Source organism: Seriola dumerili, unplaced genomic scaffold (assembly GCF_002260705.1).
Source record: "Seriola dumerili isolate Sdu_G_001 unplaced genomic scaffold, Sdu_1.0 BDQW01000189.1, whole genome shotgun sequence".
NCBI classification, from domain to species: domain Eukaryota; kingdom Metazoa; phylum Chordata; class Actinopteri; order Carangiformes; family Carangidae; genus Seriola; species Seriola dumerili.
The window spans coordinates 2,042,824-2,062,339 of NW_019174444.1; the positions used below are offsets into that span (position 1 = coordinate 2,042,824).

The 19,516-nt window shown below is 42.4% G+C and overlaps 1 protein-coding gene across 1 annotated transcript in view; it reads left to right on the forward strand.

The window, feature by feature from the left end:
• The window catches only part of zc3h3 (zinc finger CCCH-type containing 3), a 60,098-nt gene extending 40,863 nt beyond the window's left edge, over nt 1–19,235 (forward strand). Inside the window, exons 5-12 of the mRNA XM_022753017.1 lie at nt 501–664; nt 3,122–3,197; nt 3,629–3,784; nt 4,932–5,001; nt 8,086–8,217; nt 15,523–15,686; nt 15,809–15,966; nt 19,015–19,235. Coding sequence (XP_022608738.1) covers nt 501–664; nt 3,122–3,197; nt 3,629–3,784; nt 4,932–5,001; nt 8,086–8,217; nt 15,523–15,686; nt 15,809–15,966; nt 19,015–19,046 — 952 coding nt within the window. The 3' untranslated portion in view covers nt 19,047–19,235. The remainder of the gene's footprint in view (nt 1–500; nt 665–3,121; nt 3,198–3,628; nt 3,785–4,931; nt 5,002–8,085; nt 8,218–15,522; nt 15,687–15,808; nt 15,967–19,014) is intronic.
• Nucleotides 19,236–19,516: the final 281 nt, after the last annotated feature.

The following is a 19,516-nucleotide window of genomic DNA, read 5'->3' on the forward strand; positions in this document are numbered from 1 at the left end:
TGTGTGTGTATGTGTGTGTGTGTGTGTGGTCTCTACGCTCCAGTGTAGGGGCCAACCTCACTGCTCTGGCCCCCTGCCCTGCCTATTATCTCATTGATTTCCTCCTCTCCTCTTTTCAATTCTCTCCATTTCCACACTGCCGTCCTTTCCATTAGAGGAGCAATTTAACAGAGTGCTGTGACATGGGAGGGAGAGAGAGAGGGAGAAGGGGGAGGAGGGGAGAGTAGAGGATGGGAAACATAAAGTGAGGAGGGGAGATATAGAGGAAGAGCTGGAGGGAAGACGGGCAAAAGAGGGGTGGAACTGAGGGAGATACAGTAATATCATTCCAGCATGACTGAAAATTTCACACAGTTTGTAAACTGAGCTTAAGGGACAGTTACAGTCATTCCAAGGTGTAAGAAACTGCTCTGTATGAATACGACTTAATCAAACATCTTTAGAATTCATGTTCATCTCTTATTTCCTCTCCTCCTCTGCCTCCTCCTTGTCCCACGCAGGAGTTTCCTTCAGAACCGTCTTCGAGCTCCCCACGACAGACACCCGTCATCCACCCAGCACTGGAGGGGAGGAGGCATGTGCTGGATCGGTGGGTCCCTGTACCGGGTGTCAGCCAATAAGCTGTCCCGCACTGTGGCGTCCAACATGTCAATCAGCCGAACAGGTACACCGACCTTCACCGCACCAATCATCATCATCATCGTCAACAACAACAAAGCGTACAGATGATGTGGTGATTGTTCAGCATTTGAATCAAAAATGACAACTACAGGAGTTTGATCATTCACAGCTGAGGCGTGGCAATTTAAAAGTCATTATTATTATTATTAATAATAATAATGGCTTATTTAACTTTTATTTATTTCTAATAAATAACGATGAAGATAAAACGTACTCAACATACCCTAAATCTGTTATTCAAACAACTTGTTACACATCTTTAACATTGAGTCTGTATGTTTTGTCTTTCTTTTTTAACATCTTGGGAAAATTCATTCGACAAAACAAAACTTAACTGTCAAGTTTTAATGAATCTGTTGCTTCTGAGCTGGAGAAAAATGTGAAGAGCTGAGTTTTACTCGATAATACTGGAGCTGCTGAGTCACTGTCGAAATGCTTCATTCATTAAAGGAGGGTCCAGTCTTTTATCAACTGTTAAGAAGAGGTTGTATTTATATTTTTACCTCCCAGAGTTTACAGATGAATGTAACTGACTGAGTCTGAATGTACATAATTATTTTCTTCATTTATAGTGCACGTGTTGAAATCTATCGTGGTTTTGAACTTGAATCAGCCAATATATGCGCAGTAATTCAAATGAGATCAAAGGGGTGAAAGGTTATTGGGCAGAGCACTCAAGTACATCTCAAGTTTGTATATGCAAGACTAAAGCTGGGTATCATTTGAACAGTTTGAATCTAACCAGTCATTTAATATTAGCATCTGATCCTTAATGGTTTTTGATAGTTTGTGCTCAGGCACATTTCAGTCAGTGCTAAAAAGGTACTGAGGTTCAATACCCTGCCCTATTCAGGACATGCCTTGCGAGTACAGGGCAGTAAATCTGTGTGCAGCCGGAGGTGATACAAGGGTGTTAATTCATGTTTGTGGCTGCAGCTCTGTCCACATGCTCTCTAATGGACTTAGTAGAGCTGGCTGGATTTGCCATCTGAAATAATAAAGTTGTCATCTGTCAGAGCAGCGAGGGGGAGGGTCTGGAGAACTGGACGGTGCAGATTAAAGCCTGGATCTGCTCCTCTACCTCCTTCCTCCACACTTCTCTCTTATACCCACTCTGCAGCAACTACACCTGCAGGAGAAATTGAAGAGCTCCACTCTGTTAAACTCGTGACCGGCATCCCAACACACGCATTCCTGCATCCTCCAGAAACGAGCCTCAGGTGTCCTCTCTGCAGGAGTTTTGATTTCATATCTTCCACTGCAGAGCTTCACATTTGTTCTTGGTCCGGAGCCACTGGCCTGAAATCCTGCTGCGCTTAAATCACACCACAGCGTGAAACGTCGAAACTCTTCCAAAATTAGAGGTCAACCGTCATCTGTAACGCCGACCTCCTCACCTCCCTGTCTTCTTCTTCGCTCCTATTCATGGCCTCCAACAACTCTACACACATACACACGCACACACACAGACACACATGCACCTTTCCCTCCAGTGTTTGCGGAGTGCATTGGGTCCACAGTGTTTATGATGTTGTCAGACAGAGCTGCACGTCACCTTTGGCTTTGGCACCTACACGTCAAACCACCACAGTATAAATAACCAGTCACATATCAGGTTGTTATTGCATCTGGCTGCACAAACACACACTCAGACAGCTATAATAGTATTTTTTAATTTAATTTAGGAAAGATGTATGTAATATCACACCATTAAAAAAATGTAAGATGAATACATTTAAAAAATGATGAATAAATCAGAAGAAAGACAGAAACCGACTTCCACTTCAGTGTGTTAGCACCATGCTAAACTATTAGCTTGTAATATAGTGGAAACATTTCACATTGGTGAAACATTAGTCCTCGTGATATTGTATCATTTCGTCATTGAAAACATGGGCAGAGTGTAAACTATTTACAAGTAAGAAACAAAAATGTCCGTAGATTATATCATACTGTAAATGTTCAACTGTGCTCAATATGCTTCCTTTCATACTTCATACATCTCCTCTGCAAACGTGTGTGCCATCCACAGATATTGAAGTGGGTACCAGAGGCACTGGTTTAATTTTAATGATGATTATTGATAGCTTAATGAAAAAATAAACCAAAACGAAAAAATATGATCATTATTAGTGTCAATAAATATTCAGGGGAAAATAGAAAGAGCAAAAATGATCTATACCATTTTTTTTTTTCTCAATTTTAGGATTTTTAGTTCCTGACTGATCCTTTGTTATGTTTTTGGAGATGATTGAGCTGTATATGTGACAAACACCTTTACATTGACTAGTTNGTTAATGAAAAAATAAACCAAAACGAAAAAATATGATAATTATTAGTGTCAATAAACATTCAGGGGAAAATAGAAAGAGAAAAAATGAGCTGTATATGTGACAAACACCTTTACATTGACTAGTTTGTCTCTTTCCTCCACTTTCAGGAAGGTCCTCCAGCCCCCACGTCTCACCCATGATTCCTGCTTGGAACCGACCCTCCAGCACTCGACACTTAGCCAGGTAGGCTTCTCACAACCTGTTTCATCTCTTCTCAGCAGAAGCACTCTCGTGTCTACGTTTCTGCACACATATCCAACTTGTAAGCTTTTTAATTAACCGCATTTATATGTGGGCCATCCTGCTGGCTCTCATCATACAACAGCCCCATCTTGAAATCAAATCCAGCCAAGACTGTTGCATTTGATCCTCCTCTCTCTCTCCCTCAATATTAACTGCCTTTCATCACTCTCTGCTGAGAGCTGCAAAGCCAAAAGTAATCTTAAAATTAAAATTAGCATATGGAGGATACCTATATACCCAAAGCCCCTCATAGGGCTGAGAGTTGAAACTCCTGGCTTAGTCTGTCCTGTTTAGCCACAACAGGCTGCTGATTATTGATTTGTGGAAACCTGTGTGTGTTTGTCATGTTTGTCTGTGTTTTCTGAATCAAGTCGTGCGGTTCAGCGGAGCCTCGCCATAATCAGACACGCTCGCCAGAAGAAGCAGCAGAAGCAGTACTGCATGTACTACAACCGCTTCGGCAAGTGTAACCGCGGCAACAATTGTCCCTACATACATGACCCAGACAAGGTGGCCGTCTGCACAAGGTAACGTGAACACACAGTGTCATATTAAAGGGGGATCAGTTAATACTTAAATGCTTGATCCTCAGTAAAGAGAGAAAATCTTCCTCTCTTGCCAGTTTACCCGTTGAACATCTGATAGTAGTGAAGTGGTGGTTAAGGCATCTAAGATAAGATAAGATTAGATAAGATAAGATATTCCGTTATTGCTCCAACACTGAGTGGGGAAATTTGCAGTGTCACAGAAGCAAAGTGGACAGTGCAAGAAAGAAAAACCTCAAAGTGCCAGTTGTAAATATTTAGAAAGATAAATAATAGATAATAATATAATATATACAATAGGTATTTACAAAAGTTTACAAAATAGCAGCATATGAGGTATATTGCACGGATGGTGTGTGTTACTTATTGCTCATTATTGCACATGGTGAGTCTGTCAGTTCCTGGTGTGTGTGATCTACTGAGTAGAGTGTTTGTTGTACAGTCTGACGGCAGCAGGAAGGAAAGACCTGCGGTGCAGCAGCCCGTTACTGTGAGTGGAGAGTGTTTGTGCCTGCAGAAGTCCACCACCAGCTCCTTGGTTTTTCTAAGGTCCCAGATGTAAAAGTCCAGATACAAGCACTAACAAAGCTCAGATGGACATGAAACTCCCCTGTTTGATTAAGTACAGAAAGGGGCATATCTATCATCCAGTCACAAAATCACATCCTGTTGCATGTGCCACTAACAGCAAACTGAAGCTAAAGATTACACTAATAAAACGTTCAGCAGTTAAAATCAGTACACTTTCAGTTTCTGGGTCAGTTTTGGATTCATACACAAACCATGACAGTGTCAGTTCTAACTGCAAGAGCAAAGCAATGCTGGTTGGCTTCTTCTCTATAGCAACTGCACCAGAGACGCATAAGTATTGTAGTATTTTAGAGCCTGTTGCCACAGAAAACTGATGGAAAATACATCAATACATATCAAAAACTACATGTCAACACACTGTCCAGAAGATTCCTGTGTTTACGTGTTGACGAAACATGGAGGATGTCATTAGAATAAACTGCCAAACTGGAATTTGTTGTGTGGAAAAATTATTTTCAGAACCAGCAGCTCATCCCACTTTACCGCTTTATTAGCGTGTCTGCTTTCAGGCTTGTTGTTGTTGTTTGTTGTTGTGCAGGTTTCTGCGAGGGACGTGCAAGCAGGCGGACGGGACCTGCCCATTCTCCCATAAGGTGGCGAAGGAGAAGGTAACAAACTCGCACTCGCTCGCACACAGGCCCTAGATGTTGGACAACATAGTGTTTTATGGGTTTTCATTGCAAAGGCCAGGGTTGAGTACAGTGCGTACAATCATCGTGTATCGTGTTTGCCTTCTTGGCATGGCTCCTGTTTCCATGACACAGGAAGGAGTGAGAAAGACTTAACCTGATGGGACATTCAGGGAGAGGCTTATGGGTAAACAAGCAGCCTAAAGGTTCTGATGGATACACAGACCAGTGGGAAGACATTTGTTATGATTGATTTTTCTTTTTCTTTTTTTTTTTTCTTCCCTCAAATAGGTGAGTTTAGCACAGGTCTGCTCTGGTTTGCACATACAGAAAAGTGAAGCACGATCCTCACCTCAGACCTGTGATCAGAGGTCTTATCCTGCTCACGAGCAACAGCAACTCAGTCACCTGAGGACTAGATCTTATGGCTGAAATTAATAGCATAATATTTAGTCAATGCACAGAAAATTTTTCAACAACAAATTTGATAATTGATTAAATATTGAATATATGTTTAATCACAATTTCCAGTTTTTCACAAATGACTATATGTTTAATCAGTTAATTAATACAAAAATATGTGATAGTTGCAGCTCTGAAAATATTAATAAGATACATATATATATACAGTACCAGTCAAAGGTTTGGACACACTTTCCCATTTAATTAATAATAATCTTTATTATCCACAGGTGTGGAAATTTGCCTTTGGCTTCACAGGCTGGTTGAAAAGCTGTAGCTCAGCAACAATAAACACACTGGGTGGGAATGTATTTAAAATGACATCTAAAATCATCTGAAGGTCAGTTCAATGAGCCATATTCCTGTTGTGACAAAACAAGAACTTTACCAACTCATTTTGTTGGTTTCAGTTTTCAACTTGATTTTTTTTTTTTTTTTCAATGAATATTGTTGTCTCAGTGTGATTCTACCAAAGTTGTGATATCGAGTTATCACACAGGCCAAACTCAACTCCAGCAGTAAATCCAGTTTATTGAGTTACAGACATTATGAATCTCAGCCAGCAGCCCAGTATATTTAACTGGTTGTAATTTAAACAGACACACATCAGACGTGAACCAACATGAGACAGTCAATGAAGTAAAACAAGACATAATGATATAAAGGTTAATCTGATCGTTTCTCTTCATACAGATTTGAGGTCATTCTCACTCCACTTCCTCTTAGACGTTTTTGGATTCCATTAAATAGATCATTTTGGCGTATTAGTGGAAATTTTTTTTTGGTGTGTGTGTGGCTGTGTGGTGTTGTGTGTGTGTGTGTGTGTTGTGTGTGTGTGTGGTGTGTGTGGTGTGTGTGTGTGTGGTGGTGTGTGTGTGTGTGTGTGTGTGTGTGTGTGTGTGTGTGTGTGTGTGTGTGTGTGTGTTCTCTTGCCCGTCTAAGGGAAAGTGTAGCCATTCAAAAAGGGAAAGCTGTTTTTTCCTTCTTTTTCTTTTTTTACTTGAGAGAAAACAACCCTCCAACAGGTGCCTTGCCTCACCACACACACACACACACACACACATACACACACACACACACACACACACACACACACACACACACACACACACACACGAACACACACAATGCCCTGCACCTGTGTTGGTTGTCACACTGCTGCCTGTAAGTGCTGAGAGCCCAGCTGTCTGTTTGTAATGCCACCTCTCCAACAGCCCCTCCACCCCCACCCCTAACCCCCAAACCTTTGGCCCCTCCCTCCACCGGATACACCGCTCTTATTTCATGTGGACCCCTTAAACAGGACTGTACGGGGGTTTTGGAGAGAAGGGGGGCTGCAGGGTTATACACCCAGCAGACTTCCGAACCTGATCTGGGCTCTAGTGCGTACAGCGAGCCCGAATCTTGAATCCTACACTCCACCCTCCTGTTCCCCCACTACCACAAATACCTCGAAACCAGACACCCCTGAGCCTACCACCCCCCCCAGGTATCCCCCTTCCAGCACTGGCCTGGTCTGTGCACACATCCAAAGCACATAAACACATCATGAGAGCTGGACAAGCTGCAGCCTGGATAAATATTTCTGTAGCAGTTAATTAGGTAGAACTGATCTCATCCCAACGAGGTGGAGTCCCTCTCACACTCCGCCTCCCACACCCCTCCCTACCCTGATCTATGCCCACTGAACCCCCCTCTCAGAGGTATATTTAGACCGGCCTCCACCAGGCTCACCCCTGCACGCCAAACAGTAGATCTAGCTGCACACACACACACACACACATACATACACACACACACACATGCTGTCAAGACACACATTCACTCTCACTCTGCCGCTGTCAACTGCAATTAAGGTCATTTAGCTGCTTAGTGTGACAGATCGCTTGGCACACGGGACACGTCTGATCTGTACATGACAGCAGTTTGGTTTTAGAACCGCACGTCTGTTTACAAACTCGTATAATCTCATGTAATCTCATGCTCTCATCACGTCCGCTCTCTTCCTGTCTGTGGTGTTGTTGTCTTTATTTACGTTTTTCTCTCTTTTTTTTCACATGATCTCGACGGTGAACAGAAGAAAATAGATTTTAAAAAATTGTTTTAAAGGCGGAAAAAAAAATAAACACTGTTTTTATCTTCTTTTCTAACACATAAATCACCAAAACCCTCTATTGTTATATGCTGAAGTGTCAACCAGGAGGCTTCTTTTTTTGCTATCACAAGCACATCTTTGACAAACACCTCAACTTATTGTCTAATATGTTTTCAGGAATAATGCCAAGAATCAAAAGTGCTTAATTTAGTCAGCGTCAGATTGATTCTCAAAGTCAATTTAATCTCTTTTTGGACATTTTGCCAATAATCTGGGAGTTTTGGACGGTCCTGGAATATCCCAGCAACAAGTCAGATGAGTCATTATATTTTGACACAACAAAACCAATGTCTCTTGTGTTAGTCTGTGTTCTGATTAAATGTTTTATGTTGCAGAATTTTTTAAATGTTTGATTGAATATCTTTTACCTCGTCTGTGTCAGACACCATGAACCACCATTTTCTCTGGTTCAGATGTTTTACATATTTGTGTCTGACTCTCTCCAGATGCCGGTGTGCTCTTACTTCCTGAAGGGAATCTGTAGCAACAGCGACTGTCCCTACAGTCACGTCTACGTGTCCCGCAAAGCTGAGGTGTGCGAAGACTTTGTGAAAGGCTACTGTCCCGAGGGAGAGAAGGTAAAAATACACAAACACACGAAAGACATCTGAGAGAGAGCTTCAGAGTATATTTGACAGTATCAGCTATTTCATATTCAGCCCATAACCAAGCCTCTATTTCTTTTGTTTATGAAATCAAATAACATGAATGTGAACACAACACAAATTTTCAATTCCACCATCCATGCATCACCCCCATATGAACAGAGCAGAAGCAAATACACAACCAAGCCAACAAAACACACACAGAGCAACAAAGATTTACAGTGAGTATAAATGATAAAATTAAAGCAAAGCTGGAGCAGGTCAGATGTTTGACAAAGAAATTCTAGTTGTGTGCAATCATTGGCTATAACAAACACCTGTAACACACACCTAATGTGCTGCAACATCTCAGACATCACAGTGCAGGATGAAGTGTAATATGAAGGATACAGTGAATTTGTGTCACTTGATTCTGTGATTCTGAAAAGTCGGTGTCTGCAGCCATGGCTCAGATCTCTTTTTAAATGTTTTCTTCAAGTGGCAGTGACTGCAGCGCATTGAGCTCCTGATATTTTTAAACCTAAAATATAAGTTTCTCCTTGTCCAGCTGCACAGCTAAAGATCATCAGACATGACAAGAAGTAGAGAAATTACAGTATCCTTGTGGAAATAATGGTTTTGTGGAGTGTTGATCAGTGCTGACAGTGGAGAATAGAGCTGTGGTCTATTCTGTGACAGCACGTGTGGCAACGCCAACACAGGTGAGGTTCTTCAAACCTCTGTCAGACTGCAGAAGTGCATTTAACACTGGTCTTCTGAATAAACCTGCGTAAGAGGGAGTCACAGGGTAACCTCTGGTTGTCCGTATTCACAGACTCATGTCTGCAGCTGCAGGTCTACAAGTTGCATGGCTAAAATACTGATCGCAAAGAACTTTTTCAATCAGTCAATCAATTACTTTAATTGTCCCCAATGGGGCAATTGGGTGTGCAGCGCTGGGATATATGCATAAAAATATAAAAACAAAAAAAAACATTCCTTTACGTCTGGAGAATATGATTTGTAGGCTGGGGTGTCTCTGTAGCACCACAATGCTTATGGTGCTAACAATGCACATCAATGTGACACATTTTACCTTTTATCAAAAAAAAAAAAAATGCATCTCTTGCAATTTGGATATTGCACTTTGCCATATTGCAATTGTGATTATATTTTGATTAGTAGCATAGCCCTATATACAACATCTACAAGTTTCTCTTTAGACCTTTCTTGTTTGCTCACTGTTACTATTTTGTGCTCGCTCATCATTCTGCACACTCCCTCTGTCTCTCTCTCTCTTCGGGGGGTCAGTTAAATGACATTCAAACATCAATATCTTTAGATGAAGTAAAGACACCTGTTCAGGGAGGTCAGGCCGTATCTGACTCATGTTCAAACCAGGTCAGACGAGGGTCGTGGACACTGATCAGCTGATGTTTGTTTACCCATTCAGATCGACCACCAGCACAGATTTAATCTGCATCACTGTGTCAGTCTGAATAGAGTTGAAATAATAGATGTGAATCTTGTAATAAACTGTCAGCGACTTCATGTTTCTTTAATGTTACTACATTTTAATTTAGCGCTGCACTGACACTATTACCTGTTTGTCCTTTCAGCTGTTCTCTTCATTTGAACGTACAATTATGTTGTACATCGTGTGTGTACAGTTCCACTGGAGTTAAACTGAGGCTTAGGTAAACAAGTAGTTTGGTAACCAATGCCCACCGCACACACACACATGTACACAGTGACACACAGGCAGGAACAGCTGCAGCGGGTGGCGGTCCATAATGGCATAACTGTAGTGTCTGAGTGACACATTGAGGGCCTGATGGGTAACAGAGAGCCACTTACACATGACACTCAAGCCCACCAGCCACCCCCCTCCCCCCTCCTCCACACACACACGCTGTCCCAATGTCCACCTTAAACACACCCTCCAGTGCCCCCCCTTCCTCTGTCTTTGCCTCCCTTTGTCGTCCCCCCACCCCCCTCGTCTCCCTGCTTGTTTTCGAATGTCGAGTGTGAAACAGATGCTTTTTCACACTGTCAGACCTCATTTAAATAGTGCATGGTGAAATGAGGATATAGAAAACAAAAGGGATATTAATATTTATTCTATTAGCTGAAGTGCTTAGGTCTGTGATTTTTTTTTTTCCCCGTGTGTGTTTGTGTGTTTGTGTGTGTGTGTACGTACGTGCGTGCGTGTGTGTGTGTATGTGCGTGTGAGAGAGAGTGTATTTGCGCCTGAGTGCATGTGTGTGTGTTTATGGAGCGCAGCACTGTGAGGCTCTGGCGGCTCTATGATGGATAGCAGGCAGTAATTATAGATGGGAAAACTGCTGAGGATGGCACTATGGGCCAGGCAGGCAGACACTCCAGCAGCTCAGGGGTTAAGTCTGCTCCTCGCCTCCATCCTCCATCCTCCATCCTCCATCCTCCATCCTCCATCCTCCTCCTCCTCCTCTCAGACTTGCTGCCATCCTGCCTCATCCTGGCTTTGTCTCACCCTCCACCTCACAGAGTCTGTCTGTTCTCTCCTAATTGTCCCTCTTGTTTCTTGACTCCATAGCATCAATTCAAAGCTGTATGTAATCATTCAGATGTGGCTCCTGCATCAGGTCCCTCTCCTCCCAGGTTCCTCACACATTAAACCAACCACTATCATCCGTAGCTTTTGGAAGGAAGTTTGGCTATAGTTAACTTCTGTTGGCTTTTATTAATGGCCTTTTGGCCGATTCAGCATGTTGAAGCTACGTCTGTGCCAGTCGGTAACAGAGAGCTGTCTGATCAACTGTTTAGTGTAATGAATCAGTGAATTGATCCTTTTTAATGCAGTCTCTCCTCATTTTTCACCTCTGCCGTTTCTTTCTTTTTCCACAAGCAAAAAAGAACCAGCGTAAAGCAAAACGTTACAGTGCTCATTACATTTATATATTACAAGATATATTATCAATTTGTACTTCAAGTCTGTGACCAAACAGATTTTTCTCGTTCTTCTCTCTGCGATGTTCCTTTGACTTCACATACAGTGTCCCACTAAAGTGGTGTGTATAACTACTGTGATTTACTTCCTGTCCTGTCAATGACACAGTCTCACTGAATGCGTCTTGTGGAGGCCAGAAAATTTCGGATCAAAGTTCAGTGAAGCTGAACTTTTGCCGCACAGCCTGAGGGAAAGATCAGCGTAGTGTGTACTCATGCAGAGTAATGTCTTTTCTCTGCACAGTGTTGAACTTGTGCTTCTGGTGATGAAGCCCTATCATTCGGGCCTCAGTCAAAGCTTAAACAAAACAACAACTTTTTCTTTCTCTTTTTCTTTTCTGTCTTAAACCTGAAGAGTCCAGTGACACTGAGACTTGACTTTGTTCAAACTCAAAGGTCTGTGTTGGTGCTGCTACATTACACGGCCCAGGAAGTCCAGTGTGAGTCATACATCTTTGTGTGTGAAGGCTTATCATACACCCGAACACTGCACAGTGGTTATGTGATTTACAAGTTATCTACCAGGAATGTTTGCTTGCACATAGATGACTGAACAATAATAATTACGAAAGAATTTCAATTCCAATGCTGCATCGTGTAGCAGCAAAAGAGCTGAACCTGGCTCAGTTTTTACCTCAACATGATGCAACAGGACGTCCCACTAAAGCTCTCTGCATTGGCCCCTCCACTTTGTCAACACAGTGATCTCATTTAAATGAATTAGGAAGCTGTGTTTTTTTATGTATTGCTAATATCGATGTGATCGCTGCCTAAAGTCTAGTTACACTGTGAACCTCCATTTTTCTCACTGTTTTCTTCCTTGTATTGTAATCTGAATAATCTATCAACCTGTTCCACTCACTGTAAATTGCTCCAGATGAGTGTCGGCTTAATGGCCGAGATGAAAATGCATGTGATGTCCCTCTCTTTTTTTATTTTACTGTCTTTTCCAACTCCCACCCTCCCTGCTCTTTTTTTTTTTTTGCTACCTCTCTCAGTCTCTTGGTAAATGTGCTGACTCCTCCTGGTTTTGGCCCTGCAGAGAGCTCTCTAATAGGCCCCAGAGACGTCCCAGCATTCCTTAAATCAAGTGGAAAATTGTTAACTTGGTGTAGGATAAAGATGTTCTGTCCACTTTAGCTTTTTTCTCCCATTTCCCATCTCTCTCTCTCTCTCTCTCTCTCCCTCCCTCTCTCCCTCTCTCTCTCTTTTTATGAAAATGAGGATGTATGGAGCTGTGGTGAGTGGACGCAGCTCTTACAGTCAATTTCTCGGACACTCTGTTTCTCATGCTGGTAAAGTGCTTCAGCTTTAACTCTTGTTGTCCCATCACACTCGTCTCCAGATGTGAACTCTGTGATGAGTGATGGCACCTTTTTAGAAGTTATGTTTTTGATTTCTCTGTCAGCTCTGACAAGTGAACATCATGATGATCACCAGGTGGACTTTATCATGTATTTTGTGCAGCGTTTCCTGTCAAATTACATAACATTAGACAGCATAGTAATTAGGACTTACTCAGGGTTTCCCGCACTGTGTGATTCTCTGTGAACTCTGTGATTGTTGTTAAAATGTTGTCACATTTTTATCCAATGTTATAAACCAACTTTAAGATCAAAATCCTTTTTTTTTTCCACTCAAACATTTTAAATGTAGAAAAATCTTTCAATCAAAAAGCTATACGCTGCATCTACAGTGACTAAAATGGGACTCTGACTGAAAATGCAGTGACACGTGCACGTTGCTGTAAAGTAAAAAGCTCGGGCCTGCTCTATACCGACAGTACGGGAAGCAAAGAGCTGTTAATTTAGAGAACATGAAGAAAAAATCTGTGATTGTTCAGGCAGTTTACCGGCAGGTAGGTGAGGATCGTGGTTATCATCAGCCTCACTGTGCAGCCCGGATGGAGATGAAAAGTCTACTGGTACTGTCACTGTTTTCAGAAATCATACTGGAGGAAATCAGGTTCATTTAGACAACAAACACCCATAGCCCTGAAACAAGCTTTTTGAGTCAGTCTTCTGTGTTTCATTGTTTTATGCCTTTTGGCCTTGGACTGTATTTTTATTTGGTTTTTAGTAGTGACAGTAGAGAGTGCACAGGAGATGATGGTAGCCAGAGGAGCAACAAAAGTTTAAGACTCAAACTCGGGATATTGCACCTTAAACGTCATGACAACAGATCAAAAATAAGTCTTTTGAAGATGTCATGGCTCTGGGAACAAACATTTTTTCACTTTTCTCTGACATTTTTATAGAATAGGTTAATCAATTAATCATTAAAAATCATTTTAAGTATTATATTAGTAATATTTTTTTTACTTAAATAAGTTTGTTGCAGCCATAAAATCATGTATCACGATTGATGGTACGACAGAACCTGATGGGGTCAGTGGTGATGTCATACTCTGAAGATAAAACCCTGGGCATCAGTGACACTGGTGTCAGGTCTGATTTGTTGATCGAAATGTGTGTCAAAACCGCAGCCCTATAAGATGATCCAGAGAAACATTTGACAGCGAGCTGATCCGGGGCCGCCCTGGCACCAAGGGGCGCATGAACATGGGTGTGAGTTTGTGTGTGTGTGTGTGTGTGTGGGGGGGGGGGCCTCTGATGGCAGAAAGTCAGGGCCGCTGGGCTTGAGGTAGAGTTGACCAAGAGTCCACAGCGTTCCTGGAAAATTGATCTCAAGATCCCTCTAACACACACACACACACACACACACACACACACGCACACACACGTCCCCCACTGCACACTCTATTTCAGGACCAATCTGCTTCCCAGTCCCGCACTCCTCACCCCTGCACACACACAGACACACACACACTCCTTGCAGCCTGCACCCCAGAGTGAATATAATTAGCTTCTCTGACAGGTGGGAGGGATCGAATCTCGTGGAGAATGAAGCTACCAATTTACACCCGTATTACACTGTCATACACACTCAGTTGCAAACATGCATGTGAAAGCTTGCGTGCTCATGCACAATGCTCCTCAGAATGACGCTAACTCTGACGCACTTGCTCAACTTGCACATTAAAGGAGAGGCTGAGTGTCTCAGTGTTAAGTGGTAACTTAAAAAAGAGTGGACAGAACAACGGAACGAAACAAATCAACAGCCTAATTAGGTTTGAGGTACTTGTAGAACAAAAAAAAAAAAAACATCTGCTTTTCCTCCCCTTCAAACCGGTCATGTTCTGTGACCTGGTGAAAGTTACTGGATTTCCTCTGTGTTCATGGACCAGGGTTAAATTTAAAGAGGCTCTACCGTCTTTGAATATGAGGAACACTGTTGTTTGTACCTGGTCCTGTTAAATGTTGCTAACTGTACGTCCATGAACACATGAAAGCAGTGACTCCCATAAGAGAAGGACATGGCCTGTAAATGTAAAGGACCACCACCACATTTAACTGGCCCTGTGAACCGAAAGCATCTGTCAGCTTTATAAAAAAAAACAAAACAAACCTTTACATCTGCAGGATAGGATTTGTAGGTCAGGGCGTCTCTGTAGCACCACAACGCTTACGGTGCTAACAGTGCACAACAATGTGAAACATTTTACCTTTATCAAGAAGCTGCAGCTACTGCAATTTTTTTTTTTTTTTTGCAGCTTCTTGGATTTGGATATTGCACTTGGCCATATTGCAATTTTGATTAATTTTGCAGCCCTATTTTAATGTTTGCCGTTTTAACACATACCATACAAAAACAAAACAAAGTTCTTGAATGTTAAGAGTTTTACATACATAAAATTAATTGTCTGAAAAGTTTTAAGTCAAATCAGACGCAACCAAGATTATAAATATGACCAGATATTCACTGCAAGTTTTTGGTACTCCCTAAACTAGATCATGTACTGTGTATTTGAAATAAAGATTAGAATGGAAGCTACACCCATATGCAGCTTATGGTGTATCAACTATGTCAGAGGAGGAGTTTTTTTTTTTGTTTGTTTTTTTTTGTCCAAAAGTTTCCTTTTTGATGCTCTTTGTGCTTTGTGTATGTTATATAATAAAAGCTTACAGAATGTGACCAATGGTCTCACACTGTGGGCTTTCTGGAATCACTTTAGTTTCCCTGTTACTCACAAGGTAAAACTGTGGCTGCCATTAAAAAACAATTCCACACAATATGACAGACTTTTGCAGCTGAGTCCTTTTTCTCTGCATCTGCCTTTAATGGAACATCCTCTTCATATGAGATGTACATACATTCACAGAGGCAGATCCACCCATGTCAGTTTGTGTCTGTATTAGCAGTTGTGACTGTCTTCATGTATGATCTGTGGTCTGTGTCTCTACCCACCAGTGCAAGAAGAAACATACTCTGGTGTGTCCAGACTTCTCTAAGACCGGCTCCTGCCCCCGAGGAACCCGCTGCAAGCTGCAGCACCGACAACAAGCCAAACGAAGCGGCAGCAACACCTCCACCACACCGGCCAAGAGAGGCCGAACCAAGGAGCCCTGCAAGAGGTGAGAAGAGATTGTACAGATTTAAATCATGACTGATACAAATCATCATCTACTCACAGTAATGAAACTTTGGTTGTGTTTGATCCTGGCTCATCATGGATCATGTTTACACTCTCTTGCAGACCTCGCCTGTCTGTTGTCATGCCACACGGCCCTCAGGCAGCTCCAGGGACGCCCACCGCGGGTCCTCTGGAGCTGCCGTCCTTCATCTCCCTCTCCAGCTCCCCAGAGGAGGCAGACGCACCGGACACGCTTCCAGCCGAGGCCTCACAGGTTAAAGGTAACAAAACGCATAACCCAGCAAGCACAGACCAACGCAGAGGGACCGGCAGTGTTACACAAACATCTCCATGTGACATGAAACTGACAAAGTGTGAAAACCGACCTGAGTTACAGTGGCCAGGAAGAGTTCTTTTTTGGTGATTTGCACGTCAACAGAGATGTCCTGGTTGAAATTGTCTGAATTTGCTTGAAAATTGAACATTTTTTACACATGTTTAAGTTACGTATGACTTTTACAAAAGCATTTATAACTAGATTTTATTGCATAGTTAGAACCTGTCTCACGCTGTTGAAACTGTGATTTACAGTATCAGATATCCACAGGACGCCAAATTGAGCCCATTTTTAACCCCGACATCTTCTCACATGTAAATTACCAAAACGATGCTCTTCATTTACAGTCTCCACATTTGGTGAGTAAAATGTGTAAATTCATATGAATGAAGGTGGAAACAAGGTAAATTACATCCAGGTTATAAAAAAAGATAACTGACTAACTGTGCTTTAGTTAATGTAAAAGTGCTGAGAGTCAGAGATACTGTCCGAAGATGGTTTTTAGAAGGCTCTTGTTTGTCATGAATGGCACAGGATCATTCCTCAGTTCATGCGAGAGGGGGGGGGGGTCTAAGCTGCAGACAGATAATGATGATCAGAGCCGGCCTGTGGAGTGAGTGTGATGATACTCAGGGGAGGAGTAATAATGCTCAGAGCACAGAGGTAATAATATTTAGGTTTTGGGCTGGACAGACGCACAGCTGAGCTCTCTGTTGACAGACTTGACAGATAGAGGATTAGGAGAGAGGCTGCCCTCCCCCGATCCCTCTCATTCCCCCCCCCCCGCCCCTCCTCCTCACCCTCCCATGAGGCTCCACCATCCACCTGCCCCTGCCTACTGGACACACGCACACACACACATACACACTCACACACACAAGCATGCTGGTTTCCACTGCCACTCAACATTTGACTGGCTTTAACACCTGTGTTCACCCCTTCTTATCATGCAACACATTAACAAACAGTTTCTCTCTTTTTTGATACAAATTCTCTCTTTTATGTTATTGTACTCTTTATTTTATCGTTTCCTCTGAGTAAAATGGAAAATTCAATATGGGTGACTTTATTTTATTGTCTGTTTTACCTGATGAACAGCCCAAATATCTAGAAGTTTTCTGTACATGTGTGTTATATGTTTGTGGGATGGACAGTAGTGTTGCACACATCCAGAAACGGTCTAAACTTTGATGTTGAGCAGCAGCTGCGTTGCACACACTTCACATTAGACAACTTTACACAACTCGATTGCAGTTTTTGGCTGGACCGCAAAAGCCGGGCCAGCGCTATAATTGCAAATTTTGCTGACTGACTGACTGAGTGATGATATTTCCACCACTGCTCAGCGGACTGCCGAACCACAGTCTACCGAGCTGCTCTGGTTTCCCTGCTGCTCAGGAACTGCAGGGAAGTGGAGGAGCACTTCTAATACACTGAGCCTCGCCTCCATTACAGCAAATAAACTACTTTCATTACATGTATCATTATTACTAAAGCAGGCAGAGGAATAAATTAACATAAGCACTGAGCACAGAGAGAAGGGGAGAGGGAGGGAGAGAGAGAAGTCATCGGTAACAAGGTTTCGTACTAATGACTATGACCAACTCTACATATCAAACAGAGGGAGTTAGACACACAGACCTGCCTCTATTAAAAGTCTGTTATTCTGGAGTTGAAGTAAGTAAAGACTGAACTATTGTGGATCCCAGACTGAAGCTGTGAGCTGTGTGAGAGGCACAATAAGAAAGACAGTGTCTTGGACCCCGGTGGTTCCCCCACGTGGACCTCATGCTATTTGGGCTTAGTCTTTACCCCGGCAGCCCGGGTTCCTGTCCGGCTTGTGGCCCTTTGCTGCGAGTCATCCTCCCTTTCTCTCCAGTTTTCCCGTCTTTCTACTACTTTACCGTAATAAAGGCAAAAGCCTGAAAAGAGAAAGATAGTCTGTCTCTCCTAACTTTCTCTCTGAGTGATCATTTTATAAGTAAATACAGCTGAAATCACAGCTCATTCTTGGTCTTTCATTTATGTGTTGCTGATTTTGTCAGACGACATCGCAGTTATAACATGAGGATTTGACCATAGGCAGTCCAGCCACATACTCGGTTTTGACCTACAAATTCTCTTTTGTCATTCATATTGAATTTTTGATTTTACACAGATAAAACAATAAAATAAAAAGTAAAATAACCTGAAAAAAAAAAAATTGCTTTAATGTCTATTTTACCTGATGAACAGTTTTTGTTGGAGTAGGTGTGTTTTAAGTTTCTGTACATCTTTGTGTGTTTTTTGTCTCTACATTTGTGGGATGGACAGATGTGTTGCACACATTAATAAACAGTCTAAACTTTGGTGTTGAGCAGCAGCTGCGTTGCACACACCTCACCTTAGACGACTTTAGACAACATCTCCTCGAGGGCGGTTTTCGTTGTCTGAAGAGCAGACGTCAGAGTGTGGTTCCGTGGCGAGGATTCACACTGTTGTGTCTACTGTAATAAATATGTCACTCAGTGAAACAGTTCAGCTGCACTGTGTCCAAACACACTCACAACACATACACATTCACATGTGATCCAGTGATGATTTCCTCGTCTCTCCACCCCGCTCTGTCCAGTTGCTTTGTGCTCTTAAGTATTACTAATGACACTCTGGTCGCTCACTAACACACCGCACCGCCCAGAGCCTCATTAAAGGTGGAACTCAGCCAAACGAGCTCCTCTTCACTTTGCATAAATTAGCCCTGATGCAATGTATCACTGCCACACTGCAAACTCACACACACACACTCGAGCATTTCCTGCTCACACGCCTTCATCCATCCCTGTTGTCCTGCTCTCTTCCTCATTTACTCATCAGCTGCGATGTCATCACTCAGCGTTTCAGCAGGATTCAACACGCAGCAGATCAGAGTCGGTTACGCACAAAAGAACACACACACACACACACACACACTTTTTTGTCATTTTAATTTCCTGTGTTTCTTTTTCTTACACAGAGAAGAAGCTGCAGATCAAGCCTCGGCTGTGAGACGATAGAGACCGGCAGCAGTTGGAGGTGAACGACACTTATCAAATGATTTTTGAGCTTCAGGTTTGTCCTGACTGGTCTTTCTGTGTCCTTTCCCTTTGAATTACTCAATAAACTCAGGGCCTGAAAGTTTTATCCTCTGCCCCTACAAGTCAGGTTTACATATCAGTTTGGATGTTTACATCTTTTCTCTTCAGGTTTTGTAAAATTTTAAAAAGTACAAATAAAATATGAACTCTGATTGTGTTGTTTCACGCTCTTTTTGACAACGTGAAGTCAGTGCTGTGGGAGTTTTTCTCAGCTGTGTGAGTGTGTGTGTGTGTGTGTGTGTGTCTGTTTCGGAGCAGCAGTGTCGTCATATGACCCGAGCGTGTTTGTGAGAGTTTTCATCAGGAAGGTGGTGACAGAAGCAGCAGTGCCCCTCACTTTAAAGGCCTAGAGACGAGACACATGAGCACACGGTGACTTCA